Raw genomic sequence first — 26,608 nt, forward strand, 5'->3', positions numbered from 1 at the left:
GAGATATGCCGGCATCATGCTTTCCTAGTATACCTCGCTCATCTCGAGGCTGCTGGTTTTCATATCCCACTGAAGCTCGTCTGTCTCCATCGACTTCCGCGGGAGTTGCCGGTACATTGTTAACCGTGCTTGTTTCCGTGATCGGGTGAGCGGTCCAGATGTTGGGAGACGCGATGCGTCCTTGTAGCGTCCTGGGAGTGAGCCTCGAGCTTTGGTGCTAAGTGACTCGTCGTCAGTGGCATCCAGGGACATAACATCGTCGCCCATCCTACTCTTGTTCTCCACAACCACTCGAGGGTTGGGCGAGAAGGGTGACATGAAGCTCCCTGCAAGCTCATCCCTCTCGTCATTTTCATCTGGAACGCCGAGGGTGAGCTTTGGGAATTGCTTCCGAAATCGCATCTCTAGCAGCTCAAGGTCGCTCTTGTTGGGGGAAGGGTGCTTCTTGCGATCTTCAGCTCCCACCACCGGGACGTAGCTATATCCGAGCATTGCCCGGCGGTTCCGGGCACCAATTATGTTCTGGCTGGTCTCTCGGAGGACTTGGCAGCCAAGACCGTCACGACTCGGCCCTGAAGTCTTGGAGTCGGACGTGTCGGTGCATAGGCTAGCTCCGATGACATCGGAAGCTACTGTACCCCTGGACTTCTTGGTCGGGCTATCAGAAGCCGCCGAGGATCGCTCGAGCCGCAGGCGCGGCGTCGAAGATGCAAGGGGAGCCGAAGGTAGAATGGCATCGATGCTGCTTCCAAGAACGTTCTCGGTTTCGAAAGGGTTCTTTGTAGGCAGCCGCGGCACGAAACTGACATCTGTCTCGGAGACGGACTTGTCTCTGAGTAGATTTTCAAACTCGGTTGGGCTTCGTTTCACGCAAGCAGGCTCAGAAAATGGATCTTCAAGAGACTTTGCATTTCTGAGGGATTTTCCATTATTGAGGGTCAGCTTGCGAGACACACGGCCGCCATCAAGTCCCTGTGCGCCGTTTCTGCCGCGATTCTCACCTTCGTGGCGCCGAAGTCCGATGGAGACCACAGGCGAATCCCTCTCCAGTAGGTTCACGGGCTGTTCGGCCAGAAACATCTGGTCGGCAGGATTTTCGCCCATGGTCCCTCGACTCTTGCTGAATATCTGCGACTTGTTGTAGAAGCGGTCAGCAAGAGCATCTGTCATCTTCTTGAAGACGCTTCTCTGCTTCATGAGACGCGATACTCTTGAGGTTGTCTTGCTAGGAGGTATACACGGCATCGGTCGGGAATTTGGGTTCGGGGATGGCCTGGCCGCAAGCATATGTTCCGCCTTCTGGGTGACCTCTGCAGGACCGGCATGGCCAGTGTTGCTAGAGAGTGCGATTTTGCCATCCAGTTGCTCCTCTAGGCCGCTAAGCGGTACCGATGTTGAGGATGCTAACTTGGTGGGATTCATGCGCAGCGGGTGTATGGTACCAGTACAAGAGCTTGGAAGCACATTCGCTGGTCCAATACCGCTGCTTCCCCGCGGAGATACTCTTCGAGTCCTCACTGATCCCTTGCCTCGATTCTTTCTAGACTTGCGAGGCATAGACGGGGACGATCTCTCAGCGGGGGCAATATTCTTGCGATTACCCGGAGGACGATAACTGCTGTCCCCAGATTCACCGGTAGAATCCAAGTGAGGAACTTGCCGAGCCTCAGAGGAAGGTGGAGCGGTCTGCTTGGTTGGGGAGGGGGCCACGACAGGGCCTATATTGGGGATGTGATTCTCACCAAGGCTAGGCCATTGGTCAAGAGTTGAATCGTCCAACAAAGCACTTGCGAGCTCGTCGACCGTTTTAGGTGGATAACGGCCTCCTTGGGACTGAGGTTCGTAAGGGACGGTTCGAATGGTTTCCTCCTTGGAATATGCTGTGGTGGCCATAGCTGGGAAAATGTTAGTAAGATCCAGCCGCATTACGAACGAATGCGGGCCCTTGGGTCGGCCAGACAATCATAAACTGCTGCGAAGAGAAGGAACATTCTATAGAGACAGACGGACATGACGATGTTTCTTAAGAGGGGTGGAGGAGGGGCGGAGGTGCTGGTGAAGGGGCTTGTGTAGTTTGTCCGAAAGAGAGATAGAGATATCATTACCTCGACTGGCAGTCGGTGCCTGAATAGGGACTTCGGTTCCCCGGCCGCGGGTGGTGAAGGCTGGGAAGAATGCCATTTTCTTCTTGCCGACAATGTCCGCCATCGTGGGCCCTGGAAGGTTGTGAGAGATGGAAGGAGGGTAGGAAAGATATCGACTCAGAAATTGGGATGAAAAGGAAACGAAAGCCGAGACCAGATTTCGACGAGATATAATCCGGCTGGAGGAGGGTGATGTTCAAGGTGAGAGACCAGTGATTCAGGCGTTCACTTCACTCGCGGTAGCTGGAGAGCGAGAGTCAGTGAGTGATTCACCGAAGTCTGTATGCGACGTATTACGTACCGATTATTGTGAGGTCCAGTGGCAGCTGCCTGATGGCTAAACCTATCTGTGAATGTGAATGGGGAGGCAATGAACCCATCTAGTGGATCCAAGGTAGACGACAAGCCCGCCTGGATGCAGACTTCGGGAGCGGTTGGTTTGTGGTATGCAGGATGGCGGCCGAGAGAGGAGTGCTCCGGCAGAAAACTTCTAAAATGTTACGTGATGAGTGAGATAAGGTACCTACCTAGGTAGCTGCCCGGTACAGGAAACGGGACCAAAGACCGATTTGACTGTCCATAGGCGGCTGGGAGTGGCGAGAAGTGAACTTACCGTTACCGGAGGTGGCCTGCGGGCGTTGAAAGGAGGCTCTCACGCTCCTTCCAGAATGGTAGTAGTCGAGGGCAAAGTATGCGAACCTGAGAGGCAAGGAAAGCCACCGACATGTGTCAGGCAGGGAAAGATACTAGAGTGCCGCAATCGCCTGAAATGCGCGAGTGGTTTCATACCCAATATGGTTGTTGCAAGGCCCTTTCCGATGAGTGGTGGGCTGGCAGGTCCGGACTCCGAACGCTGAAGCGGGCTAAGATTTAAGGCTGCAATTGCAGAAGTAAGAGAGGAAGACGAACCTATCAAAATTGACACGGCCGGTTTGGCCTTTTGTTAAGCTTTAAATCGAGCCGTTATTTAACTGCCCGTACAGCCGGTCCTCCAAGCCTCCAAAGCCTCTCTCTCTTTCCTCTCTCTCTGCCTTGCAGAGTCCCGCTAGCGTAGGATGGAAGACACCTACCTAGGCTATCAGCACCTACAGGGCATCCGAACTCACTAAAGTATCCCAGGAAGCGACGACCCAAGATAAGAAACCTCTATAATTTATTATTTAATGCCAAAGACAGCCCATTCGGTCACTTGGCCCCCCTGGGCCATATGAGGAGGATAACATGGACGAGATATGTCCACAAACTTCGTCTACCCAAACCTTGCGAATCGACCAGGAGAGCTGATCCAGGCGACGGGGCCTGACTCTCTATCGTCTATACGCAAGAGCATTGGGCAAAAATATCTGCTGACGGTCCGTCCTGACAACCCAGATTACTCTCAGGAGTCAGGGCGAGAACCGATAAGCCCCAAGAGCTGATGACTCATACTCCAGCCCAGTTGAGACGCAGAGTTAAGGGGAGAAGAGGCTCCTGAAAGCCTGATACCTCCAAGCTTGAATGTACAGCAGAAGCTCAGAGGGCGACAGTTGCCTCCCAGATTCGTTATACTTCCAGACTTGATGTGAAGTTCGTGAGGTTGCAAGAGGTGGCGACGCTTATGTCATCCACATGCGACTACCGGCCGTGCAATTGCCGTTTGCGTGGAGTGGCACACCCTTGGAAATCCTTTGAAGATCATTGGAGAATTGCATTTTTAGGGCGGCCTGTTGAATCCGAAACCGAACTCGAATGCCTCCCCCGCCCCTCGGGAATCCGGGATGAAATAGGAAATGTTCTCTTTCCTTCGTTCCACGAACAATCCCGTCGGCCGGTAATTGCGGTTTATCTTTCCTTTTGAGCTTCATAGTCGCAAAGATACTTTTGCGCTGCTGAACTCTCGCCGCCCCGTTCCGTTATTAAATAAAGCGAGCGAGACCTGCGCTCTCCGACATTCGCACCCGTCCCTTTTTCGTCTCGTCACCTCCCTGGCTGAATTGCCACATCGACGTTTTCCATCGCTACAGTTCTCCTCTCGCTCAATTGGAATCGCAACGGGCTACAAGATTACCAGCAGACCCTCCTCCGGATAGTTCTCGTAATTCTGCACCGCCATGTCCTTCTCCAGTCTTGTTCACGACCTTTCCCTCCGTGACGCCAATGCCGCCCACCCCAACCGGGGGGTTGCGTCTACAGTTTCGACTATGGACGACCGCACTTCCCGCACTTCCCACATCTCCCGCGCAATGTCCTACACAAGTACGGCAGCCACGAGTGTGAGCATCTGCGGCGACATTTCTAGCCAGCTCCACGGCGGTTACTGCCATCCTCTGGCACGGTCTTGGCAAGCCGAGCGACAACTCACAAAGGCAAGCAGTAATCCCCATGTTCATTGTGCCATCGCCTGTGGCCTTGGGCTAACTGGAATCTTCATCTAGTCGATGCTTATTTATCCGCTTTTCGTCTCCGACCAAGACGACGAGGAGCTCTTAATCCCGTCTCTGCCGAACCAGTACCGCCGGGGTGTCAACAGGTTAATACCGTTCCTCGAACCCCTCGTCCACAAGGGTCTCCGGTCGGTCATCTTGTTCGGAGTCCCAGTCAGGCCAGGTGTCAAAGACGCCCTCGGCACTGCTGCCGACGACCCCGAGGGCCCAGTCATCCGAAGCATCCGTCTCCTGAGGCAACGTTTCCCTCACCTCTTCATTGTCACCGATGTCTGCCTCTGCGAGTACACTTCCCACGGCCACTGCGGCATTCTGCGCGACGACGGGTCGCTCAACAACCAGCTGTCGGTCGACCGCGTCTCGGACGTGGCCATTGCATATGCTCAGGCAGGCGCCCACTGCGTCGCACCGTCCGACATGAACGACGGCCGCATCCGCGCCATCAAGCTGAAGCTGATCGAGGAGGGCATGTCTCACCGCGTGGTGCTCATGTCGTATGCCGCCAAGTTCTCGGGATGCCTCTACGGGCCCTTCCGCGATGCCGCGGGCTCCGCTCCGTCATTCGGCGACCGGAGATGCTACCAGCTCCCACCGGGTGGTCGCGGCCTCGCGCGCCGCGCCATCGTCCGCGACATCAACGAAGGCGCCGATATCATCATGGTGAAGCCCGCAGGCCAGTACTTGGACATCATCAGCGACGCCAAGGAGCTGGGCAAGGATCTGCCGATCGCCGCGTACCAGGTCAGCGGGGAGTTTGCCATGGTTCATGCGGGCGCAAAGGCCGGTGTTTTCGACCTGAAGGCCATGGCTTTTGAGTCCACCGAAAGCATCCTCAGAGCTGGTGCGACGATTGTCGTCAGCTACTTCGCTCCGGAATTCATGGACTGGCTATCTGTCTAAATTAGGGAGTGAGGTGTGTGGAGGGGGAATAGATGGGGAAATGGGCGAAGGGGCGAGGGCGTATAGGTGTCTGGGTAATGATGATTCTGATGCAACAAAGGATGGGCGAGGTACGACTGACTGACACTGGGGACTGTCACCCATCTTCTATGTCTTTGGGAAGGTGTCAATACTTCCTTGGGGTGTAGTATATATAGTTTTGTTTACGCATTAGACTATATATAAAAATTGAGTATATACATTCATATCTCGTTGGGTTTCCAAGCGGCCGATTGTGTGCCGGGAAGGATTCCGCTTCCTCAGACAATAGCAACCACAACAGCAACCATGGCCGCTCTTGGCCTGGAGCCCGCGGCCGATTTCAAAACAACACCGCTTCAGGGCGAATGCCAATCTTTGTTTCTGGAACACATAATGATGTGGCAAGAGTATGGGAGTGGGGCCGGCTGGGGGGTGCCGGAGACAAGGTTTACCCCCTGCAGATCCTAGGGCCTCGAGCTCGTCCAAGGGACCAAGACTCGGACCGCAAACACGCAGTGCGTCCAACCCATGAGATGCACAGGGCCAACCATATGGAGATCGGATAGAATATGATCTGCTGGCACATGAGATTTCCTGTCGGAAACATGGATGATCACTTTGCGGCTTGCCGCGTGTCGAAGGGCAATCATTCCCAGGATCTGGGAGTGTCTCCCTCTTGGCTGGCCCTCCATCCAGCTCAATCAAGCCCGCCCTTCCACGAAGATCTGGAGAGCAAACAACAGCGCTGTGTCAAGTGTATGGATATACCTGGTCAAGGCTCGAGAGTCGCGACGAGTCATCTCCTGCCTTGTTTCCCCGTTCTATCTCTCTTTTCTTTCCTTTCTTTGTATCTTTCTTCTATTTCCTTCCCCGAGTCCTTTCCTTGGTTTTAAATCCATTAGCAGATGTGCCGTTTCTGCTCGTTTCAGGCCAAAGTTGACTGGACCTCTGCCCTCTGCCCCCTTTCTCTTCCATGTTTGACGGCGGAGTCGTCAAAGTTGGCAGCACCTGCAGCCAGCAGAACGCCCGAGTTTGACTATTTCTAGATCGGCCGAAGCAGCACCCTCGCAGGGTGGCTTTGCCCGCTGACCGCCGGAGTCTATCCTGCTTAGTTGCCACCCCCGGAAGGTTGTTCTTGTCCGTCTTAGAACCTTCAAGGACGACCTGGCTATTTCTCCCTCAATTCTTGGACCGTCTTCCTCCATCCAAGCTTCAAGTTTCCATGGTGTGGCAAACCCGCCAATGCCTAACCTCATTGTTGGACAATGAATGGCCACGCTTCCTCGGGGCACCCCCTCGCGCAGGAGGAGAGTGCATCACTACTAGATGAAAAGCGTCTTTCCGATATCGAGAGTGACGTCAGACGGGCTGCGATCGAGACGCACTTCTCAACACGCCGGCGGATATGGGCCTCGGCAGCACAAGCCTACGGGGGCAAGCTGCTATCGGTCCCGTGGCACTCTCTCGCGCTCAGGGCGGTCATCTTCCTCCTTCCTAGCTTCGTGCAGTCCAAGTTCTCCCGCGACGCCGGGCTGCGAGGCAGCAGCAGCATCCATCGGTCGGGCCCGACGGCCTACCTCGACGGGATCCGGGGGCTGGCAGCGCTTTTCGTCTTCTTCTGCCACCTCTCGTACACCTGCTTCGTCATCGCCGAGGGCTGGGGCTACGGCGAGGACAACTACCATGTCCTCCGGCTCCCCATCGTCCGCCTCTTCTACCAGGGTCCGCCCATGGTCTGCGTCTTCTTCGTCGTCTCGGGCTACGCCCTGTCGCTGAGGCCGCTGAAATTCGCCCGGTCCCGCTCCTCCGACGCCTTCGCCACCACGATGAGCTCCTTCGTCTTCCGGCGGGCGATCCGGCTGTTCCTGCCCACCGCCGCCTCGACCCTGCTGGTCGTCTGCCTGCTGCGCGCCGGCCTGTATGAGTGGACGCGCGACTTCGCCGACGACCCCGCCTACATGCGCAACGTGCACGAGCTGCACTACCACCGCCTGCCCACGGCGGGGGCGCAGCTGGCCGACTGGGGGCGCGCGCTCTTCGGCTTCGTGCACGTGTGGGGGTGGGAGAAGTTCGGCGGCAGCACGGGGCTCGACCTGCACCTGTGGACGATCCCCGTCGAGTTCCGCGCCTCCATGGTGCTGTTCCTGACCCTCGTCGGCACCGCGAGGCTCAGGACGGGGGCCCGGTTCCTGGCCCTCGGCCTCGTCATGTGGTTCACCTACCGCAGCGACAGGTGGGACATGCTGCTGTTCTACTGCGGCATGGTCCTGGCCGAGTGGGACCTGATCCGCGGCGCGCACAACACCCCCTCGCCGAGCGCGCCGCCGGCCTCCTCCTCCTCCTCCTCCTCGGGCCTCTCGCTGCTCGGCCACGGCCACGGCCCCGGCCCGCCGGCACTGCCCAGGGGCAGGCGGCTCAAGGCGGCTCTGTGGATCGGCCTGAGCGTCGTGGCGCTGTACCTCATGTCGCAGCCCGACGTTGGGCACGACGACACGCCCGGGTGGGTGTTCCTCTCGTTGCTGATCCCGGCCTGGTTCTCGGACCGGTACCGGTACTGGCAGTGCGCGGGCTCGGTGCTCTTCGTCCTGTCCGTCGGCCGCTCGCCGGCCTGGCAGCGCCTCTTCAACGCCCGCGTCGTGCAGTACCTCGGCAGGATCAGCTACGCCCTCTACCTGATGCACGGACCGGTCATGCACACCGTCGGCTTCGCCACCGAGAGGTGGGCCTGGGGCGTCACGGGCGTCGAGGGCCAGGCCTACGCCCGGGGGTTCGTGCTCGCGTCGTTCGTCAACGTGCCCGTGGTCATCTGGGCGGCGGACGTGTTTTGGAGGGCCGTCGACGCGCCTATCGTCCGGTTCGCCAAGTGGTTCGAGGCGAAGTGCTCCGTCTCGGATTGATGTCTCGGTTTGCCGGTTCTATCTTTTTGGGCTTGGGAGAGAGTGAGGCATATAAGCAAGCGGTGGTCATTTATTTGAATTTTAGTTATTTGGCGTAAATGACTTGGCAATGGGTGGTTTGGATCTATGGACTAAAGGATAGCGAGAATCATGAACATTGAGAATCGCACAAGCGGCATCCGATATTCAGAGTGACATATGACATATGACAAACAGGGGCTCGTCATCCAGGGGGTCAGTAAACTTGGCACCGTCTATTGCCTAGCTTCAGGCCATACTCTATACTACATCCAGCTGTAGACTCTATGAACAAATGAGCAGCGAAACTGTCCAAAGGAACAGTCCAGGTTCCCCGGGAACGCACATCACCATATCAGCCAAGCGGCCTATAGCCCTCTAAGTTTCGTGTTGTCCCTCTGATCGATCGGCTTATACCTGTCGCTCAGAATCTCCTCGACACTCTTGCTCATCACCTCATCCCCCTTCTCATACCGCTCGCTCAGTGCCTTCTCGACGTCCGACACACGTAGCAACTTCGCATCAACCCTACTCTCAAACCTCTCCTCCGCCAACCCAACCGTCGCCCTAGCCCTTCCAACCGCCTCCCTCCCCTTCTCAACCCCCCTCGCCACCACGGCCCTCGCCTCCCCAGCCTTCACATGCACCGCCTCCCTCGCCTCCCCAGCCCTGACACGCACAGCGTCCCTCGTCTCCTCAGCCTTGACATGCACAGCATCCGCCGTCCTCGCCCCTGCCTCCCCAAGCGCCGCCCCGGCACCGCGCATCGCCCCAGCCACGACGCCCGCCTCCCCCTCCCGCTGCGCGGATCCGGCGTCCGCACCACCACCCCCCCATAGCAGGCGCGCCACCGCCGTCTCGGCGGCCTCGCGCGCCCCGGCCCAGTCCTTGTTCTGCGCCCACCGCACAGCGCCCTGCAGCTCGGCGTTCCAGCGGTCCTTTGCCGTCTCGGCGAGGTCGTGGCGGCGCCAGCTGGGAGTGGTTGGTTGTTGCTGTTCCGTCGGCGGTGGTGCAGCGGTGCGCGTGAGGCTGGTCAGGACGGCGGATTGGGCGCGTAGGGTGTCGGATTGGGATTGGCGGTTGCGCTGGTGGGTTAGGACGGCGAGGTAGGCTAGGGAGAGGGTGACTGTCACGCCGCCGGTCTATTGGGTAGGGGAGGAGGGTTAGTTGGATGTGGATCGGGAGGTGTGAGGGGGTCTTGACTGACAAAGCCGGTTGTGAAGCCCATGGTTTTTTGGTGGGTTGAGCCTGTTTAGCTCGGTAGTGGGACTGCTTTCTGGATTGCAATTCAAGACGCCGAAAACCAATAACTGGGAATCGTCAGGTCATTGAGGCGCGAGAAGCCCGGTTGTAGTGCATGCTGTATCGTTCGCACCTGTGTGGAGTGCTCTTGTTCGGTTCAGGTCGTGGGTGCCCGCCCCGGGTGTTTTAACAATTACGTAGCTCGGCAATGCCAAGACTAAAATTTCGTGAGCCGCATCGTTTCCGCGCCAGGAACCTCAAAACCGCCAACCGACGAAAACTCGTCTCTAAACCGCTCATTATCAGCGCATACCCGGCGCTGTGTAAAGAAAAGACATGGCTGGCGGATTGACAAGGCACCGACACCTAGGCCGGAAGTCATCTCACCGGCAAGCCCTTCTCCGAAATCTCGTCACGTCCCTCGTCAAGGACGAGGCAATCCACACGACATGGCCCAAGGCGAAGGAAGCTCAGCGGGTGGCCGAGAAGCTCATCACACTCGCCAAGCGGGACAATGAATCATCTCGGAGGAGAGCTATGGGAATCCTCTACGTAAGCACGCCCCAATGGCACCGAGAAGGATGGACTGTCAGCAGAGCACAGGCTAACCCAGAGACTCCAGACCCCCCACGACCTCATGCCCAAGCTCTTCGGCGAGCTCCGCGAGCGATACGCCGAGCGGCCCGGCGGCTACACGAGAGTGCTGCGCACCCAGCCCAAGGACACGTACTCGCAGGCCCCGTCCGCGATCCTCGAGCTGGTCGACGGGCCCAAGGACATACGCTTCAAGATGACGGCCGCCGCCGTGGCGAGGGACCGGAAGCTGGGCAAGGGCAGCACCGAGATGACGGAGAGGAACATGGAGAAGGTGACGAGGTTCCGAAAGGATGGGAAGGACGATTTCGAGACCATGGTGCAGAGGATATCCAAGCTGAACCTCGTCAGGTCTACGGAGAAGGGGCCGTCTACTACCGCGTGAGGGAGCCCTGGATGGAGAGGTCTGGCTTGACTGTGCTGGAATAGACATGTATATGACAGATCAAGTGCTGTATTTTACTTGGGGCCTGGAACGTAGATGGGAGTTTAGGATCTCTTCTATATATGTACGTTTGGGCATTGGGATGTATTAAGCATGCAAATGTACCACTAGAGGAAGTCAAACGTGTCCCCCCTTTCACGAATCATCTTGCCCACTCTCTGGCTGCCCACAATCCTCTCCAACTTGAGCACGTCGTACTTGGAGAACAGCACTCGGACGCTTCCCTGGCCCGGCTCGAGCGTCAACGCCTGCTCGCTGAGCCGGAGGTACTCCCCAGCAATCTCCTCGTAGAAGAGGTGATTGTCAGGGAGCCCGTACATTATGACCCTCTTCACCCCCTTGATGCGGTAGCGGCGGAAATGGTGGGCGCGCTCAGTGTAGAGCAATACGCGGTGGCGCCCGTTGAGGAAGTGAGAGCGAGCCCTCGAGGCCTCAGGGACGTCTGCGTACTCGGAGATGGTACCGAACGACAAGCTCTCGACAGCCGAGTTGTTTGCAAAGTAGTTTCGTACCCTTACGAAGTCGAGGTAGGACGGAATGAAGATCAACGTCCCGGCGCTGTCCTTGGGGTTCTTGGTCAATGTCGGTATAACGGCCTTCGTGAAGTAGGCGAATCTCGAGTCCGGGTCCTCCTGGATCGATGGCGGTTCAAACCTGGAAAAGGTCTGCTTGGTCTTGTGTCCCAGCATCTGCAACAGAGTGCCATGGTACTCTTTCTGGATCCTCACCTTGCCGGCCCAGTTGTTGCAGTAGTTCCTGAAGAGTTCCGACAACTCAGGAGTGTTGAAGGCGCTGAGAATGATGGTCTGCCTGAAATACTTGGCCTGGTCGTCCAAGTACCAGTTCCTCACGCGGCTAAAGTCACAGCCGTGGGCGTCCTTTGGCTGGATGTTTAGATGTTCGAAGATGTACTCGACATGTTCCCAGTTTTGCATAAGCAAGGCGTCAGCCTGATCGACTATCACTAGCTCGATGGAACTCAGAAAGTCAAAGTCGACCTTCTTTTCTTCCTCGGACCCAATGGCCATGCGAAGGCCCAGAGGGCTGGCGAAAATGATGTCGGAGTTGTAGAACTGGGAGAAGTACTTGATGGTCTTCCGAGTGAACTTTACCCCGAGCCGAAACATGTCATCGTCGTTTCCTTGGAAGAGGTCCTTGAAATCGGCGGGTTTTTGGTCCCCGAACTTCTGGTCCTTGTCGATGTACGATTCGTCAAATCGACTCCTGTTTTCTTGCTGATCCGGAACGCAGATTTGGCAAATCATGTCGACCATCTTAACACATGACTGCCGAGTCGGAATGATGATCAAGACCTTTGGCCGTGTGAAGCCTTGATCCCGCAACTCCAGGTCGTCGTTTTCTTGAACCTTTGATAGCTTTGCATTGTCTTTTATCACCCGATCGCGAGTCCTTTACCCGGTCAGTCAGCTGCAAAGCAACGTTATATGTGAACCCGACTCACTTGAAGATATGGTTCAACGCGTGGAGAGAAGCCATCCATCTGAGACTAGCAGAATTCGCAACGGTCCGTTCACAAAACAAGGTGTCGAGGTGATTGAACATGAGAGGTGATAGGAACCCTTCCAAGGGGTCGAATTCGGGTTTCTGGGAGGCCGTAGCCTCTCGTAGTTTTTGCTTGAGGTTGAGATCTCCGGGTCCAGACAGGGGTTTTGGCAACACTGCTTCTGCGGATTCCCCTGTCTTCGGAGTGTTGATGAACAACCTCCAAGGATTGGAAGTCGCCCGCGTCAGTTGCCACTGGCCATCTTGAATGGCCTTAAGCTTCTGACCAAGCTCGCCCTCGTTGGGACTGGCAAAGTGAACCTCAAATGGGTCGGAGGCGTCGAGATCGTCATCGTCGTCGAACAACTCTTCCGGGCGAGCCTCGTCAAGATCTTCGTTCGGTTCTTCCACAAGATCGACCGAGTCGTCATCCACTCCTTCGGCATTCCCTTGCTGGGCTTGTTGCGGAGCCTCATCTTCATGAGCTGAATGTTCCAACTTTCTCCTCTTTGCCTTTGGAGGAGCACTTTCTGCAAGGCTGTGCATGAGGGAAAGATAAGGCCGAGTAGTCGCTGTCCCGTCCTCATCATCTTCATCTTCCGAGCTATCAGCCTCATCGTCGGACGCAGCGTCTTCACTGTCAAACCCGTCCTCTGAATCCTCGTCGAACTCTTCGTTTGTCGCAAGCCTGGCACTATCAAACCGGGGACGGTGCTGTTGGTCCGGGCCGGCGTTTCCCCTGGATCTGCCACCCCTGGAAGCACCTCTGTCACCACCTCGGGTGCTGCCTCTGGAACCGCCCCTAGGACCGCCCCTGGAACTGCCTCTAGGACCGCCTCTAGGACCGCCTCTGGAACCGCTCCTAGAACCGCCTCTAGAACCGCCTCTAAAGCCACCTCTAGAGCCGCTTCTAGAACCACCCCTGCTTCCAGGGGGAAACCTCCCGGGCCCGGAACTAGCACCTGGTTGGCCGTGTGGTGCCATTTTATATAACGCTGTGAAAGGTCTGGAATATTTCCATTGCACGTGCGAATAATATGTCTTCAGGTGGAGGAGAAAAATGTTTCCATAGCCTTGCGCTTCAGCCACGCCCTGGCTTCAGCCTCGTCAAATAAAAAAAGCCCGCCACGCCACCTCTTTATCATCGCTAGCGTTTCTTATCTTAGCGCGCACAACCCACTTTCCCGGGGCTGTACCTGCAAAACCTGAAAAAGAGTGAAAAAGGCTAGCATTTGAGAAGGGGATTTGACGAGCCATCCCGACGACACACTGTCAACCCGTTTCTCCCGTACCGTCGTCGACTCCTCTACAGCCGCAATCATGGCAGTAGATCAGGAAAGCTTCATACATCTATCGCGGCCCCTGGCGCCGGGTGTGATGGGATTCAGTGGTAGCGGTGCCCCGCTTACCGTCAATATCCAGCCCCAGGTAAACATAACGCACCACCCCCGCGCCCCTGTTCCCCCCGGCGGTTGACGCTCCGGAACTCGGGGAGGATTGTCTATGTCTATGCTGGCTAGTATACTGACCGGGTGTTCCCCTCTACGCAGGCCGTATTCTCCATCCTCGACCATGCCATCCGAAGGGATATCCGCGACACACAATCCACGCGGGTGATCGGTGCCCTCGTGGGCGTGCGCAGCGAGGACGGCACCGAGGCGGAGGTGCGCAGCAGCTTCGCGATCCCGCACACGGAGAACGAGGACCAGGTTGAGGTGGACGTCGAGTACCAGAAGAACATGCTCGCGCTGACGCTCCGGGCGTCGCCGCGCGAGACCCTCCTGGGCTGGTACACGACGAGCCACGAGCTCAACAGCTTCAGCGCCCTGATTCAGAACTTCTTCGCCTCGCCCGAGACGGGCACCTTCCCGCACCCGGCCGTGCACCTGACCATCAACACGGAGCCCGGCGCCTCCATCCAGACCAAGACGTACATCTCTGCGCCCGTGGCCGTCAACGCCGAGCGCGCCGCTGAGTCCTGCCTCTTCCTCGAGGTGCCCCACCGCCTCCTGCACGGCGACGCCGAGCGCTCGGCCCTCGAGGCCGTCGCCTCGGCCGCCGAGACCGAGACCCGCACCGCCCCCGTCACCAGCGACGTCGAGGCCCTCGCCCGCGCCCTGGGCACCGTCTCGGGCCTGCTGGAGCGCGTGTCCGAGTACGTGTCCGAGGTCCTGGACGAGGAGCGCGACGGCAACCACGCCCTGGGCCAGAACCTCATGAACGCCCTCTCGCTGGCGCCCAAGGTCGACGCCCTCGCCGTCGAGCGCGACTTCAACAACCACATCCAGGACGTCCTCATGGTGTCCTACCTCGCAAACACCATCCGCACCCAGATCGACCTCGCCCAGCGCCTCGCCACCTCCACCCTCATCGGCTTCGACAAGGAGGGCGACAAGGCCGGCAAGGACGGCGACGACGCCGGAGGCAGGGGGGGCCGCGGCGGGAAGAGGGGGGGCCGCGGCGGCGGCAGAGGCGGCGGCCAGCAGAGGGAGCCGAGGGAGCCGAGAGAGACTGGCGAGTAAAGTCGGGAAACCGAAGAGGGGGGAGGGGGGGTATAGCATCCACTGGGTCTGGGTTGGAAGGAATAGGGCCCCGGGTGTTGGGGGGAAAACTGCTTTCCTCCGTCTCTTGAGGCGTTTTTGTTTCTCTGTAGCAATTGAGCCTCCTCCGCCAGAGCCAAAAAGGAAAGGAAAATGAGACAAATAACCAAAACAAAAACAAAGTCCAAAATTATTTCACCGGGCGTTATGGGACCTAGAATTCAAAATAAAGGGGGGATAGTGACATGAGAGGTCCTTTAATTCTATTCTTTCACATCTATAAACCCTATGCTGTGAAAGAAGAACTACCATATCTAGGTACCGCCTTTACCATTTTTGCTGCATTCCCACACCCTCTCCCCTTCCCAGCAAGTTGCGGTTTGCCCCATGCAAACAGCCAGCTGTCGGTCCTCTTCCCAAACGGTTACTCCCCGAGAAAACGCCATATGCAATGTTTGTCCGGTACGCCTTGGAAGTCAAGCAAATCATCCTTGAACACCGGCAGATGCTCGAACGCCTTAAGTAGTGGTGGGTTTTTGCGGTAATGTGGCAGGGTTGCCGTATGTCGGCAGAGTACTGTAGGTTTGGCTCGGGGCCCCCTGAGGCATGGCGGGCTTGTTGGGAATGTGCGGCGGCTGGCCGGGTGGGAGACCCCGCGGCCCATGCGGGGGCCCATGTTGGATTGGCTGCGGTGGCGCCATCTGCCCGGGATGATACTGAGGAACTGAGCTGCTTGACCCTTGCACAACCATGCCATACCCGGACCCGTTACCTCCGTACGGCGGCTGCGGCATCGGCTGCTGGTAGCCGTTGTAATTCATATGGAGCGCGTGTAATTGCGGACTTCCATGATGCGGGCTGCTTCCCACGTAAGGGAGAGGCGGGGGCTGCATGAGGACCATACCGTTGGCGGGGACAAATGACTGAGTCTTTGGGTTGAACGAGTGCCGATTGTAGCTTCCGGGAATCGGGTGCTGACTCTTGGGATCGTTGGGGTTAGCATTCACTGGCAATTGCCCATATGCATACGGAATGCCAGGGGGAGGGGGCCCGGAAGCGGCAGCAGGAGCCGGAGCCGGAGCCGGAGTTGCTCGAGACTGATACGGGCTCTGGCTGAAGTTCTGCTGCTGCGGCTGTGGCTGCTGCGGCGGCTGGGCCTGGGGCTGCGGCTGCTGCTGCTGCGGCGGCTGCTGCTGCCATCCTTGTTGGGCTAGAGCTTGTAAAGGTGGTGGATATGGCGCCATAGGAGCACTCTGGGTTGGATACCGCTGGGGTGAAGTTCCGGGCTGAGGTACCATCTGTGAAGAATACTTCTGCACGTTAGCAGGTGCGCAACCTGGGCATTGGGAACTGGGATACTACGTACTACCGGCGGAATCGGGTTGAATTGAGATGCATATCCGTTGTTTGGCATCACCTGCGAGTATGTCGGGTTGGTACCGTAGACGGGTTGCAGCGCATTCGGACGTGGCTGTTGAAATTGCCCGTTGAATTGGGGATTGCCAACGGGGATATATTGCGGCGACACCCACGTCTGCTGCTGGGGTGTACACCACGCCACATACTGGGAGCGGGAGTCGAAGCTCTCCGAGTCGTCGCGCCGCTGCTTGGCGGCCTTCCTCTTCGTCTGTGTCGATCTGTCTCTGGCAGATACCGAGCTTGCCCGAGACACTCCATTACTATCCTCATTCTCTGTCGTTGGGGGTCAGCGAAGAACTAGCTCAAGAGACGGCACGAGACGAACCTGGCGTGGGGGTTTCTGTCTTGTCGAGGTTTCCGAAAATCCGCTCTCTAGCTTTATTATAAGCCTCCTCCCGTTCTTCCCTGGTAAGCCTAAGAAGATGGTTAATAACGGCTCACAGATGGCTAGCTCGCACGCGATACGAGACATACTTTTGATTGGCACCAGACTTCTCCTTGCCATCGCTCCCAACCTCGGATGTCGCCTTAGAAGGACCACCGCTCAGATTCCCAAGCTCTCCATCCCTGTCTCGTCGCATTATCTTTCGTGGAAGAAGAGCCGGAGCCGGGGAGTTGTTGGACGGGTTAACCACTATGCTGGACAGCGCAGGGGGGACACGGCAGAAGGGGGTCCTGTAGATGCGCACGCCGCCAGCTACGGCCTCGAAAGAATGCGTCATATGATAGTAATCGGCAAGCTTGTGTGTCAACATCCTACAAAACGAGTTGCAAGGGGGCAGATCCATGAAAGGTTCCCTTGGAACAGATAGATTAGTTGCTGTCACAAGACGGACTTGGGTATCCGGTTTGGGGGGGGGGGGGGGAGGGAGGGCGCATACTTGGAATCCTGAACAAACTCAATGACCTTTGCCTCTAGTCTCAGGAGAAACAGACGGTCTTTGGGCGACAGCATTGCTTCCAGCAGCTTATCGTCGGGATTCTGTCGGTAGAAACCACTGCCGTCGAGGCCATCTGGAGTAGTGGCAGCCGAGCCGAGTGGCAGCTTTCCCTCGGGAACTGACGGGTTTTCCGGCACGCCGCTCAGAGGAGGCACAGCTCCTCCTTGGTTATGGGCACCAGCGAGGACGTGGGTGGTGATGGTCCGGGGTGGCATGTCGCCTAGCTGAATGCGATGGACACGGGCAGCAACCTCGGAGCCCATCCGTGACCCACTAGCCACGAGGGAACCGCGAATGGAGAAGGCATCATCATCCTCGGCGGCTGCCTTGACACTCGCGCTGTCATCGGGGCGCAGCGACTCCTTCTCATCCAAAGCGAAAGTCGTTCCCGACGTGATGCTCTTCCCATCCAGGCTTGGGGGCTTGGTATCCAATTCCGAAACAGAATCCGCTCTCTGAGAAGCTTCATCCGAGGGAGTCTGGCTATTCCCAGTCTTGCTAGACCTTTCGGTTACTGTCGAGCTGGTGCCGTTGACAACTAGATTTGGAGTCTTTGTCTCTAACTTGAGATCTCTCAACCCCTCGACTACTTTACTCTCCGTCGTGACATTGCCCTTGGCCGACTTCCCCTGACTGGAAGCAGTTGTAGGAGCCGAGGTGACAGTGCGGGTACCGGCTACTACGATGGGTGCCGGGGAGGATAGAGTTTTCGGCGCGACGGGAATGGGCTCTCGGGGCTCTTTGGCAGTAGCAGGGACTGGAGATCGCACAATAGCAGCGACGGAGGGGGGGTCCTTGCTTCCAGAAGCTGCGACCTGAAGAGAACAAAGTCAGCCGCGCTGTCTAGACGGCAGCATGGGACACTGGCCAGTTGGCAAGGTCATGAATGCGGAGGCGAGTGATAAATACCTTTGCAAAGGACATCTTCTTGACGTCGGTCGCCATTGTGGGAGATGTGGCTGAGACCTGGGACTCGAGACTGGTTGATGGAGCAGGTTCGTAGACGAGGTAACGACAGAACGGGGGGTCTCGAGAAATCAGTTGGTCGGAATAGCTATCAATTCGTGACCGGAAATTGTATTAAAATATGGGGGCGATGAGAAGATCAAGAAACGAAACGGATCAAGGCGGTCCTGGGCGCGGAGAAAGTACCGTTGATCATGGTCGTGAACTTGATGATATTTCTCTGGGGGGTGTTGGCTGGGAAGTGTCGTCGAATTCAACTAGCAAGCCTGCAAAAGGCTTTGGCCAGCCAGTTATGAGCTAGGGGTGATTGAAGGACGCGGAATCGGGCACGCAACGGGATGATGCGTCCACAGGGCACGATGGCAGCTCCGGCGGATTGCTGTGTGCACGAGTGGATTAGAAATAGAAATGGGTGACCGAGTTGAGAGGAGGGGTGAGGTGGGCGAGGTGGATGATAATAATGAGAGAGACGGTCGATCAGTCGCACGAGCGAACGAAGGGCAAGCCGGGAAGGCTTGGTAAACGGGACTGCTGACACTGGATTTTTATTCCTCTCCAGTGCCTAACGGACCATGGGCAGCAGCTCTTCTTGCCAACTTTTGTCAGTGGCAATGCCAGCGATGCAACCGGGCTCGCAGACAAGATCAGGAAGTTGAACTAGTCCGTCCCTTTTTGCCTTGCCTCGTGTCCACAGTTAAGATTCGCGATCGTTTCTATTATTTTCTACCTTTATTTTTTCGACGGTTTTTTTTGCCTTTCAGTTCCTGCCGGCACCTTGGCTGACCAGCCAAGCCTGAACAGAGTTAGCGCCATGTGCCTCTTGGAACCTTGGCACGGGCTTTTTTCAGTTGGTGCACCACAACCGGCTACAAAAAATTGAATTTATTAGTGAATTGACTTCTCCGAGGCCCTTCCTATCATACCAGATTAAGTTTACCAGCCTAATGTTTTACTGTTCGGAATCGTTTTGTATTTAGATATTGCTTCCTTGTTGTAGGCGATTAGTAACGCACTGGCAATTTCGACGCGTGATGTTCCCCCAACTTGGGGATACGCCTAGCAAATCGTGGATACATTGTGTACATATGTAGGTAGAGGTAGCCTTGCAGAACCTAGAAGGTACGAGTACAGGACTTTCGTCCCCGGTCACGTGCGATGATCGTGGCATTGATCTGGCAGCGCGAACTCTGGTTGAGAACTCTGGTATGTGCTTCCGAGACTCCGAGTCTTTGAATGCCTGTCTCGCATTCACTACCCACGTAGTCTTTGCGGCAAATCAGTCATCTTACGCGCTCCCGCGATCCTAGAAGTCCGTGACTCGCAAATTCCTGGTTCTGGAATCCACGTGAGACACCACACTGCTCACTCAAACATATCGCGGCCGGCAATTTGCATTCAGCCTCAGTAGTTGCACCACAGAACGGCGACTTTCCAACACTTGCGGTGGCATCGCCGCTAAGTCGCTACGTTATCAAACAATGCACGCCTACCGGGGCCGCGCAGGGCCATCCAAATCGACGCCTGCCAACGTACAGTGCCAGAAGTGCCTCCAGCGAGATATGTTGCCTCCTCAGCTACCTCACTTGTGCTTCGTCCAACTAACATACCTGAACGTCACTACTCGTATGAGTGCACGGCGAAGCCCCAGGAACGCCCGTACGTTCCCAGGCCTTCGCGCACACAGCAGTTACTCAACCCCAAATTGGTGCCGAAGCTCACCAACGACGTGCCAGATGCTCTATTGAAGAAGTAGGTCTCTGCTTTGGCGTCTAGCACTCTCGCGGACCCCAGTTGCCCAAATTTTCCACTTGTCCACTTGCTTACAGACAACCCAGGAAGGGCGGTGCCGACGAGGAGCTGGCCAAAAAGGAAGCTGAAAGGCAGAGGAAACGTGAACTTGAAGAGGACGATGAGCCTATTCCTAAAGACGACCAGCCTCAGAGACAGAGATCAAGCTCATATGATTCCGTCTCAACCCTGTCCACTAGGTCACCAAGCCCAGTTCCATTAAGGAGGCGTTCTCCCTCACCACCCCCACTCAAGACCCGGAGCAATCGAGGTGGTTCGCCTTCCGATTCGGCAGGGCGTAGACGCTCCTTTAGTTCCGAGGATGAAGGATCCGGCCGAGGTTCTCTCAGCCGACATTCAGCCCGTCGCCCCGGAAACTATGGGAGCCGGCGATCTCCTAGGCCTGGCCATGAAGACGCAGCTCACGTAAGGCGCCGCAATGCGTCATCCGAGGGAGACGCGCGCCCTAGGAGGGATTCGTCGGTCTCTAGCGATTACCACAAGTCAAGGGACAGCCGCAGGCAGCCGCCACGGTTAGGCTCCAGGTCACCAAGCCGATCACCACCGAGGGAGAGTCGGCGACCCCAACCTGAAGATACCCGTCGATACAGAGATAGAGATGACCGCCACCAGGGTTCGGAGGGCAGGAGGGATGGCCAGCGGACACAGGCCAGAGCGCCACCTCAACCGCCACGCGAGCGCAGCCTTAGCCCCTTTAGCAAGAGATTAGCCCTGACGCAATCCATGAACATGGGGAGATAGGAGATATGGGTATCAAATTGCATACTCTAGTAATTCGAGTCCGCTGCCAAGCGCCTGTCCCCCGAGTTCGGTATGCCCGTGAAATCAATCTACGTCAGTCGTGAGGGAGGTGGGACAAAACAACATGCCCGTAGCCTCAAGCCAAGTCGACCTCCTCTCGTTCCCTGCGTTCCTCTTCCTCCTCCTCCCTCTCCCTCAACCGTATCCCCTCCACAAGCGCAGCGCCCTTCAGTCCCGCGTCGTCCCCGCCATCAATGGCGGCGCTCTCCGGTTTCCGCGCCGCCGCCTTCTTCGCGGCCAGCCTCTCCCGGACCATTCTGGCGATTGCGTTGTCGGTGCGGACATTCAGCACCTCGAGCTTCTTGTTCAGCTCTCTCTTGAGATCCCAATTGGGCTTTTTCGGTTGCAGCTTGAATAGGTCGATCCCCTTGTCGTTCTCGGCGTCCTCGGCGGCCTTCTTCCTGACGTCCTCTTCCACCTCGGCGGCCTGCTCCTCAAGTGTCGGTCTCTCCAGACCGAGGGTGGGCGGGGCTTCGAACCCCAGTTTGGGGCCCCTCGTCTCCGGGTCGTAGTTTCGCCCGGACAGGTGCAGCTTCGCGACCTCCTTCTCGGGCGGGCTGGGCGAGGCGCGATCCGCCTCTGGAGGAACGACTTCGCCTTCGGGCTGTTTCCGTTTCAGGGATTTGAGCTTGGCTAGACGCGACTTGCGGTCGTCTGACGCCACGGCCAGGGCGGCATGTGAGCTTGACATCTTTGCTGGTTGTGTTGGTGAAGGGCCTAGACGATCTGTTCGAGACGTTGGAACTTGAAAGCTGATGGTCCGGTCGAAAAGTTGGTTCATTGTGGTGGGGTCCAAGCCACAGTCCGCCTGCCAGCCACTAAGCTTGTCTCATTATCCCTGTTCCTGATAAGAACCGTTATCGGACAAATTTCCATCTCTTGAGCTATAACATCATATTACAGGAATGGCGAGGCATACGAATCTACGAAGCATTGATTCTGCTCATCATTGGCCGCGTGCTTGAAGCTGTAGCCCAGCTATCATGGAAAGGGCTGGCTTTATTTGCCAGCCTTGCCTATCACGACTTAGACAGGCATCGCGCGAGTCCGTTACCCTCCAACGCTCCTTTCCAACTACGCGCTCAGTTACACCTCGAAGGACGACTCCAGCACTTCTAGTGAACCGGACCTCCCCTCGAAGTTTTGCCAGCGCCGCACCCTTATCCACCGACACCCGCGCAGAGGTTAATTTTAGGAAATACGTCCCCTATATTGTCAGAAAGGTTCCACAATCGCACACGCCCAAGCAGGGCAGGGGAGATGGTCGGAACTCTACACCGGCCGTGACGGACGACCCCTTCCGAAGCTACGACCCGCATGGCTCGCAGTCTAGGTCTGTCAGGCGGGCGAGGGGTAGTGACCCATCCGTCGAACGACCAGAAGGACAGGTCGGTCTGCCTCGAGAATCGAAAGCGGACTCATTTCGAGAGTGGGAGCTGGCACTGGGAGAGCTCTCCCAGGAGCGCACATTCGATGGCGCAAACTATCCCCCGGACGATCAACAATTCTGGGCCAAGTTCGACCAGCTATGGGCTGATCCGGCGGAGGAATCGAATCCCCCTGGCATTGTTAATCCTAGCCCGATAAAGACGAAGGATAAGAAGAAGCGAATGGGGCACCGAAGGACGGTCGTGCTAGCAAGGAGGATAAAGCAAGAACAACACCGCGAACTACAAGAAGTGGTCTACCTAACTCGAAACTGTGACCCCAAAGACAGGGCCGAGGTAAAGTCCCGGTTCAAGGCCTGGAGGAGGAGATTCGCCAGATGCTTCGACAGTATGATGAGGGGGAAACCCTTTCATGCAAAACATAAGCTCCTCGGAGAGGAAGAGCTCGCCGCCCTGCTGACTCTCGAGGATGTGGAGAAGATGCGGGAGGCGTGGCAGCGCGAGCCTCTGGAAAGACGGCAGGCCCTCTGGCCCGATGTCATGCTATCAGCACTCCGCATCAAACCGAGCGAAGCACACCTTGTGCTCCAGGCGACGTTTGAAGAATCCGTCACTTCAACCTACGCAGTCAAAGACGTCCTGCGCTACCTAGTCAGGCGATCGATGTTTTTCGACGTCGAGGACCGGCGCCATGCCGACAAGACATTCCTGGACCTGATTCTCTTTCTGCTCAAGAATAGCTCCAACCGATACCTGCAGCTCCCGCAATGGGTCTTGTACTCGTTGACCAAAGGGCTGCAGGTGGATGAGCTGGCCCGTCTTTACGGAGAGCTTGTGCGATATGAACATCTCCTCCACACCAACACGCTGCTTCACTTTGCTGGCCGGCTCGCGAAGGATGTCAATCATAAATCAGCCTCGGTTCAGATTCTAGAGTCGTTGTTGCAGTCAGGCACCTTGGACATCAATACGCCTCGTGGCGCTGCTCTCTGCACGTCTGTCCTGTCCATGAACAAGGATGACATGGAAAACCATATGCCAGCCACGCCTGCGGAGCTGTTCGAGCGGCTCTTGGACCTCGGTCTCAGCCCCAATCTTGTCACCTACACCGTCATCATCCGCAACCTCTGCTTGAACACGGAGCTCGATACCGCCTGGCAAGTATTTGATACAATGGTGGAGCACGGCATTGAACCTGATCCGCACTTGTACTCGATTCTGCTGAACGGAGCGAAGCTCTGTCAGGATTTCAAATCCATCGATCGTATCGTCCAAGCCGCCCACTCGGACAACGTTAGGGATCCTATTGTGTGGAACGATCTACTTCACGCCTTGTTTCTTCCATGGCTGGTCGAGGCCCGTCGAAGACGAATCCGGCCACCCAGGGTCCTCCCCGGCTTCCGCCCCATGCTGAAGGCATACGCAAAGTTTTTCAAGCTTGATCCGCTCCGAAGGCTTACCTTCTCCGACATTGAGCGGTATCTTGAAGATGACCTGATTCCCAGCGGACAGTGGAATGCGGAATCCAAAGTCTTACCTCTTGTTTCCAACCTGCCGGCCTTGGAGCCACAGGATCTGATTGACCCTGGAAGCGATACCCTTGGGATTATGCTCATCGGGTACGTCCGAAGCTTTTCAAAGGCCTACAACATCATCGCCTTCTACTCGCAATTCCGCAGCCTGCTACAAAACGGTGACCCGGCGGCGGTGCGCCTCGTCGAGGAACGGGGGACTCTGGTGTACGACATTGTGATCAAGGCCGTCCTGGAGTGGGACGGCTTGCTGCACATTGCACTCGAGGTGGTCAGCGACATGCTCAAGGGCGCCGAGCTCGCCTCCATCGACCCTTCCTCGCTACCCGCCGACGCCAGACCCCTCCCTCGGCATCCAGCACCGAGCGTTCACACCTGGTCCATCCTCCTCAACGGCTTCATGTTCCACCGCAAGACGGGCGAGGCCGAGCGCATCCTGCACATGATGCGCGAGTACGGCGTGGAGCCCAGCATCGTCACCTGGAACACGCTGCTCGCCGGCTACACGCGGGACCAACAGGTGGAGAAGACGGTCAAGACGTTCCAGCGCATCGAGGCCGCGGGCCTCGAGGCCGACGACTTCACCTTCAAGGCCTTTGCGTATCTCCGGGACAAGGACAAGGCGCTGCACCGGATGGAGGAGATGGTGGCCAGGCGGAAACGGTGGCTGGAGAAGGAGCAGGCGCAGGGGCTGGGCGGTACCGGTGCCGGTGCCGGCGAGCAGAGCCCGGAGACGGACGGCATCGTGGGGCGGCTTCGAGAGCTGGAGAGTGAGGCCGAGAGGTTATATGGCATGGCGGATGATGAGAGCGGAGAGGAGCGTGCTCTCGAGTATTACGATGAGGACGGGACTGCGGAAGGGAGAGCCGTGAGACCCTAGTATATGTATCAACGACAAACCTGACAGATTTTCCGCTTTCTCCATTACCTCCCCCCAAGTGACCTAGATTGGGCACAGCGATCATGCTTGATCGACTCGTCATTCGATTATCGTTACCGGAGCTAACCCCAGCTTTCCCCCCGGGGTATTAAATCATCGGACTTCGTAACACTAGCACAGCACCACCCAACATATGACCCGACCCTACCTAAACAAAGAGAGCCACCTATCCCTTCCCCAACGACCATAGCGCCTCTCTATTCCCAACCCACGCGCAGCACCAACCCCCCATCTTCAGCCCAGGCAGCAGCCCGCCGAATCCCCCGCGGAAAGGAGCCAGCGAGGAGGGGCCCTCAATTGATCACAAACTCCATCCTCCTCCGCCTCCGCAGCGCCTCGGCCGCCCTCCGGCGCCGCCTCCGGACGCACCACCCCACCAGCACGCCGGCCACGAGCGACGGGAGCCCGATGCCCACGGCGAGCGCGACGGCGAGCCTTCGGTTCGGGTGCGGTGACGAGCCTGGCTGCGTGGGCTGCTGTTAAAGGGCAAAGGGGTTTTGTGTGTTAGTTGTGTGGTTTTCTGGGGTTGGGGTTGGACGGTATGTCTTCGCGCGTCGGCGACTTACCGGGTCATCGGGAGATGGGGAGGTCCCCGGCTGCCCCTCCGGATGGCTCGGCCCGATGGTGAAGAAGGGCGATCGGGCTAGCACGGGCTGCTGGTCGCCCTTCCAGTGCGAGGGCCGGACCTCGACTTGGTACATGGCTGTGGGGATGTAGGCCACCGGGTAGGGCACGTTTGGCCAGAGGAATGAGGAGTCGGTTACGGTTGCTGCGGGTTGTGGGGGGGTTTCCCTCGGTCAGCACGCTTCCCTCTCTACGGCCTTGGAGCTGAACACATGGTTTTGTTTTTTGGGAGAACCATTGTCATCAAATCGGGGGGGGGGCGCGGGGCTTCTCTCACTGGATATGTTTATCTTGACCCCGTATGCTGAGCCATCCTCCGTCTTGTTGATTAGCGACACGCCGATTATCAGCGGGAGGGAGTCCGGATCGACGTCGCCCCAGGCCAAGGCAAGCACGCTCCCCTGCGTCACGTCTTCGAACGTCGTCGTGAAGTCGGCGCGGCACTGCTGCCCCCACGATGAGACGAGGAGGAGCACATGGCCGAGCCAGTATTTGGGCGCCATGGATACACACACAACTCGGAGGCTCGTGGCTCACGCGTGCGGCATGGCTGACGGGCGGGCCTGTATGTCGTACGGACGGTGGAAGATCAAATTAAGCAAGCTACCCCAGTCCCCGGGTTATATATAATCTGGGTGCTTCGCTCCAGCCCGTGACGGGGGGTTACACGGCCAAGGGTATTATATTCCTGGAACGTGACGCGGTCCTGGGCCGGCTGTATGTAGATACATACACGCATACGTTTGTGGGGCGCACGAACTTATATGACGGCGATGATCTGGAACCCAAACTGTTGGCTCGGGAAAAAGATGGTTGATCGGGGTCTCACCACGGCTCTTGAACCTGGGTAGCTTGGCCAAGGGGTGCATATGAGATTATCATGGGGCTTCTGCTGAGAGGCCACTTCTCATGATTCGGCGGGGCCCCGATGCCAGGCACATAAACGCTGGCGCGGGAATATGGGACTCATCACCGTCTTCTCGGTATCGGCTGTGGCAGCGATGTCGAAAAGTTTGCTGGATATTAGGGTAAATTGTGTTGTAAATTGCGCGACCACTTAAAGGGCATGCGCTTAAATCAACTTCCACTTTGACCACCAAATTCATTCCGTCACTAATTGGTAGGAACACTTTCGAAAGCATTCGCTGTCTTTGCTGTCGTTCTTGTGCGTCTCGTGTTGGGGGGCGGGTGGGAACCAGGGGTTTGGAAACATCATGACATACCGCCGGACGGACAGGCCCCACACCCACGATGCTTCTCAACCCAAGGTTTGCTATGCTTGTTGCAACACAGATCGACAATAGGGTTTTGCACCTGCCATTTGTGGTTGTGCTTCTACTCTTGCAAAGGTGTAGTACGAGAGGCAGCCAAGAACCACTAAACCGGTAGATGGTCCCAACAGTCAACACCATGCCACCCACACTCCACCTCCCAGCATTCAATTCGTGACAGCAACCAACT

General features: G+C 57.2%; 12 protein-coding genes across 12 annotated transcripts; 6 read left to right on the top strand and 6 right to left on the bottom strand.

Annotated features, from left to right (window-relative positions):
- Positions 1 to 24: 24 nt before the first annotated feature.
- On the bottom strand, positions 25 to 2,208 carry QBC33DRAFT_511955 (uncharacterized protein; the record flags this gene model as incomplete). Its single annotated transcript, XM_060425879.1, has 2 exons — positions 25 to 1,895; positions 2,106 to 2,208. 2 exons carry the CDS (start codon positions 2,206 to 2,208, stop codon positions 25 to 27), a joined length of 1,974 nt encoding a protein of 657 aa, XP_060287381.1.
- Positions 2,209 to 3,874: 1,666 nt separating this feature from the next.
- On the top strand, positions 3,875 to 5,900 carry QBC33DRAFT_527084 (tetrapyrrole biosynthesis, porphobilinogen synthase). The gene is made up of 2 exons (XM_060426948.1): positions 3,875 to 4,489; positions 4,559 to 5,900. The coding sequence occupies exons 1-2, from the start codon at positions 4,235 to 4,237 to the stop codon at positions 5,465 to 5,467; spliced, it is 1,164 nt and encodes a 387-aa protein (XP_060287382.1). The 5' UTR covers positions 3,875 to 4,234; the 3' UTR covers positions 5,468 to 5,900.
- An 853-nt stretch (positions 5,901 to 6,753) lies between these two features.
- Positions 6,754 to 8,385, top strand: QBC33DRAFT_445041 (acyltransferase; the record flags this gene model as incomplete). The annotated part of the gene is made up of 1 exon (XM_060424306.1): positions 6,754 to 8,385. The coding sequence occupies one exon, from the start codon at positions 6,754 to 6,756 to the stop codon at positions 8,383 to 8,385; it is 1,632 nt and encodes a 543-aa protein (XP_060287383.1).
- A 231-nt stretch (positions 8,386 to 8,616) lies between these two features.
- QBC33DRAFT_527089 (uncharacterized protein) lies at positions 8,617 to 9,788 on the bottom strand. Its single transcript, XM_060426949.1, has 2 exons — positions 9,611 to 9,788; positions 8,617 to 9,545 (listed from the first exon to the last, which is right to left on the bottom strand). The coding sequence occupies exons 1-2, from the start codon at positions 9,629 to 9,631 to the stop codon at positions 8,772 to 8,774; spliced, it is 795 nt and encodes a 264-aa protein (XP_060287384.1). The 5' UTR covers positions 9,632 to 9,788; the 3' UTR covers positions 8,617 to 8,771.
- A 75-nt stretch (positions 9,789 to 9,863) lies between these two features.
- Positions 9,864 to 10,851, top strand: QBC33DRAFT_527090 (ribosomal protein L17). The gene is made up of 2 exons (XM_060426950.1): positions 9,864 to 10,197; positions 10,268 to 10,851. Exons 1-2 carry the CDS (start codon positions 9,982 to 9,984, stop codon positions 10,622 to 10,624), a joined length of 573 nt encoding a protein of 190 aa, XP_060287385.1. The 5' UTR covers positions 9,864 to 9,981; the 3' UTR covers positions 10,625 to 10,851.
- QBC33DRAFT_527092 (uncharacterized protein) lies at positions 10,718 to 13,254 on the bottom strand. The gene is made up of 2 exons (XM_060426951.1): positions 12,147 to 13,254; positions 10,718 to 12,094 (listed from the first exon to the last, which is right to left on the bottom strand). The coding sequence occupies exons 1-2, from the start codon at positions 13,169 to 13,171 to the stop codon at positions 10,792 to 10,794; spliced, it is 2,328 nt and encodes a 775-aa protein (XP_060287386.1). The 5' UTR covers positions 13,172 to 13,254; the 3' UTR covers positions 10,718 to 10,791.
- Positions 13,255 to 13,360: 106 nt separating this feature from the next.
- Positions 13,361 to 15,171, top strand: QBC33DRAFT_527093 (maintenance of mitochondrial structure and function-domain-containing protein). The gene is made up of 2 exons (XM_060426952.1): positions 13,361 to 13,615; positions 13,738 to 15,171. The coding sequence occupies exons 1-2, from the start codon at positions 13,508 to 13,510 to the stop codon at positions 14,707 to 14,709; spliced, it is 1,080 nt and encodes a 359-aa protein (XP_060287387.1). The 5' UTR covers positions 13,361 to 13,507; the 3' UTR covers positions 14,710 to 15,171.
- On the bottom strand, positions 14,997 to 18,500 carry QBC33DRAFT_234891 (uncharacterized protein). Its single transcript, XM_060422866.1, has 6 exons — positions 17,997 to 18,500; positions 17,028 to 17,902; positions 16,621 to 16,944; positions 16,472 to 16,560; positions 16,094 to 16,419; positions 14,997 to 16,037 (listed from the first exon to the last, which is right to left on the bottom strand). Exons 1-6 carry the CDS (start codon positions 18,030 to 18,032, stop codon positions 15,246 to 15,248), a joined length of 2,442 nt encoding a protein of 813 aa, XP_060287388.1. The 5' UTR covers positions 18,033 to 18,500; the 3' UTR covers positions 14,997 to 15,245.
- A 578-nt stretch (positions 18,501 to 19,078) lies between these two features.
- QBC33DRAFT_527096 (zinc knuckle-domain-containing protein) lies at positions 19,079 to 20,808 on the top strand. Its single transcript, XM_060426953.1, has 4 exons — positions 19,079 to 19,256; positions 19,361 to 19,610; positions 19,667 to 19,802; positions 19,889 to 20,808. Exons 2-4 carry the CDS (start codon positions 19,532 to 19,534, stop codon positions 20,601 to 20,603), a joined length of 930 nt encoding a protein of 309 aa, XP_060287389.1. The 5' UTR covers positions 19,079 to 19,256; positions 19,361 to 19,531; the 3' UTR covers positions 20,604 to 20,808.
- QBC33DRAFT_555670 (cwf18 pre-mRNA splicing factor-domain-containing protein) lies at positions 20,740 to 21,354 on the bottom strand (the record flags this gene model as incomplete). The annotated part of the gene is made up of 1 exon (XM_060429663.1): positions 20,740 to 21,354. The coding sequence occupies one exon, from the start codon at positions 21,352 to 21,354 to the stop codon at positions 20,740 to 20,742; it is 615 nt and encodes a 204-aa protein (XP_060287390.1).
- Positions 21,355 to 21,457: 103 nt separating this feature from the next.
- On the top strand, positions 21,458 to 24,925 carry QBC33DRAFT_527098 (uncharacterized protein). Its single transcript, XM_060426954.1, has one exon. It carries the CDS (start codon positions 21,647 to 21,649, stop codon positions 24,461 to 24,463), a length of 2,817 nt encoding a protein of 938 aa, XP_060287391.1. The 5' UTR covers positions 21,458 to 21,646; the 3' UTR covers positions 24,464 to 24,925.
- On the bottom strand, positions 24,611 to 25,650 carry QBC33DRAFT_597861 (uncharacterized protein; the record flags this gene model as incomplete). Its single annotated transcript, XM_060431946.1, has 3 exons — positions 24,611 to 24,999; positions 25,090 to 25,292; positions 25,425 to 25,650. 3 exons carry the CDS (start codon positions 25,648 to 25,650, stop codon positions 24,817 to 24,819), a joined length of 612 nt encoding a protein of 203 aa, XP_060287392.1. The 3' UTR covers positions 24,611 to 24,816.
- Between the last annotated feature and the right edge of the window lie 958 nt (positions 25,651 to 26,608).

Source organism: Phialemonium atrogriseum, assembly GCF_030411735.1.
Source record: "Phialemonium atrogriseum strain 8032-3 unplaced genomic scaffold QBC33scaffold_3, whole genome shotgun sequence".
Taxonomy (NCBI): domain Eukaryota; kingdom Fungi; phylum Ascomycota; class Sordariomycetes; order Cephalothecales; family Cephalothecaceae; genus Phialemonium; species Phialemonium atrogriseum.

Bases quoted from the DNA above. Each gene is read 5' to 3' on its own strand.
- QBC33DRAFT_527090 (XM_060426950.1), top strand. From the start codon at position 9,982: ATGGCTGGCGGATTGACAAGGCACCGACACCTAGGCCGGAAGTCATCT. The intron at 10,198-10,267 runs GTAAGCACGCCC...CAGAGACTCCAG, and splicing joins GAGCTATGGGAATCCTCTAC to ACCCCCCACGACCTCATGCC.
- QBC33DRAFT_527096 (XM_060426953.1), top strand. From the start codon at position 19,532: ATGCACGCCTACCGGGGCCGCGCAGGGCCATCCAAATCGACGCCTGCC. The intron at 19,611-19,666 runs ATATGTTGCCTC...ACATACCTGAAC, and splicing joins CCAGAAGTGCCTCCAGCGAG to GTCACTACTCGTATGAGTGC. The intron at 19,803-19,888 runs GTAGGTCTCTGC...CAGACAACCCAG, and splicing joins CCAGATGCTCTATTGAAGAA to GAAGGGCGGTGCCGACGAGG.
- QBC33DRAFT_527089 (XM_060426949.1), bottom strand. From the start codon at position 9,631: ATGGGCTTCACAACCGGCTTT. The intron at 9,546-9,610 runs GTCAGTCAAGAC...CCTACCCAATAG, and splicing joins TGGGCTTCACAACCGGCTTT to ACCGGCGGCGTGACAGTCAC.
- QBC33DRAFT_527093 (XM_060426952.1), top strand. From the start codon at position 13,508: ATGGCAGTAGATCAGGAAAGCTTCATACATCTATCGCGGCCCCTGGCG. The intron at 13,616-13,737 runs GTAAACATAACG...CCCTCTACGCAG, and splicing joins CCGTCAATATCCAGCCCCAG to GCCGTATTCTCCATCCTCGA.
- QBC33DRAFT_527098 (XM_060426954.1), top strand. From the start codon at position 21,647: ATGGAAAGGGCTGGCTTTATTTGCCAGCCTTGCCTATCACGACTTAGA.
- QBC33DRAFT_527084 (XM_060426948.1), top strand. From the start codon at position 4,235: ATGTCCTTCTCCAGTCTTGTTCACGACCTTTCCCTCCGTGACGCCAAT. The intron at 4,490-4,558 runs GCAAGCAGTAAT...ATCTTCATCTAG, and splicing joins CCGAGCGACAACTCACAAAG to TCGATGCTTATTTATCCGCT.
- QBC33DRAFT_527092 (XM_060426951.1), bottom strand. From the start codon at position 13,171: ATGGCACCACACGGCCAACCAGGTGCTAGTTCCGGGCCCGGGAGGTTT. The intron at 12,095-12,146 runs GTGAGTCGGGTT...GACCGGGTAAAG, and splicing joins GCGTTGAACCATATCTTCAA to GACTCGCGATCGGGTGATAA.
- QBC33DRAFT_234891 (XM_060422866.1), bottom strand. From the start codon at position 18,032: ATGGCGACCGACGTCAAGAAGATGTCCTTTGCAAAG. The intron at 16,945-17,027 runs GTATGCGCCCTC...ATCTGTTCCAAG, and splicing joins GAGTTTGTTCAGGATTCCAA to GGAACCTTTCATGGATCTGC. The intron at 16,038-16,093 runs GTACGTAGTATC...AACGTGCAGAAG, and splicing joins TCAACCCGATTCCGCCGGTA to TATTCTTCACAGATGGTACC.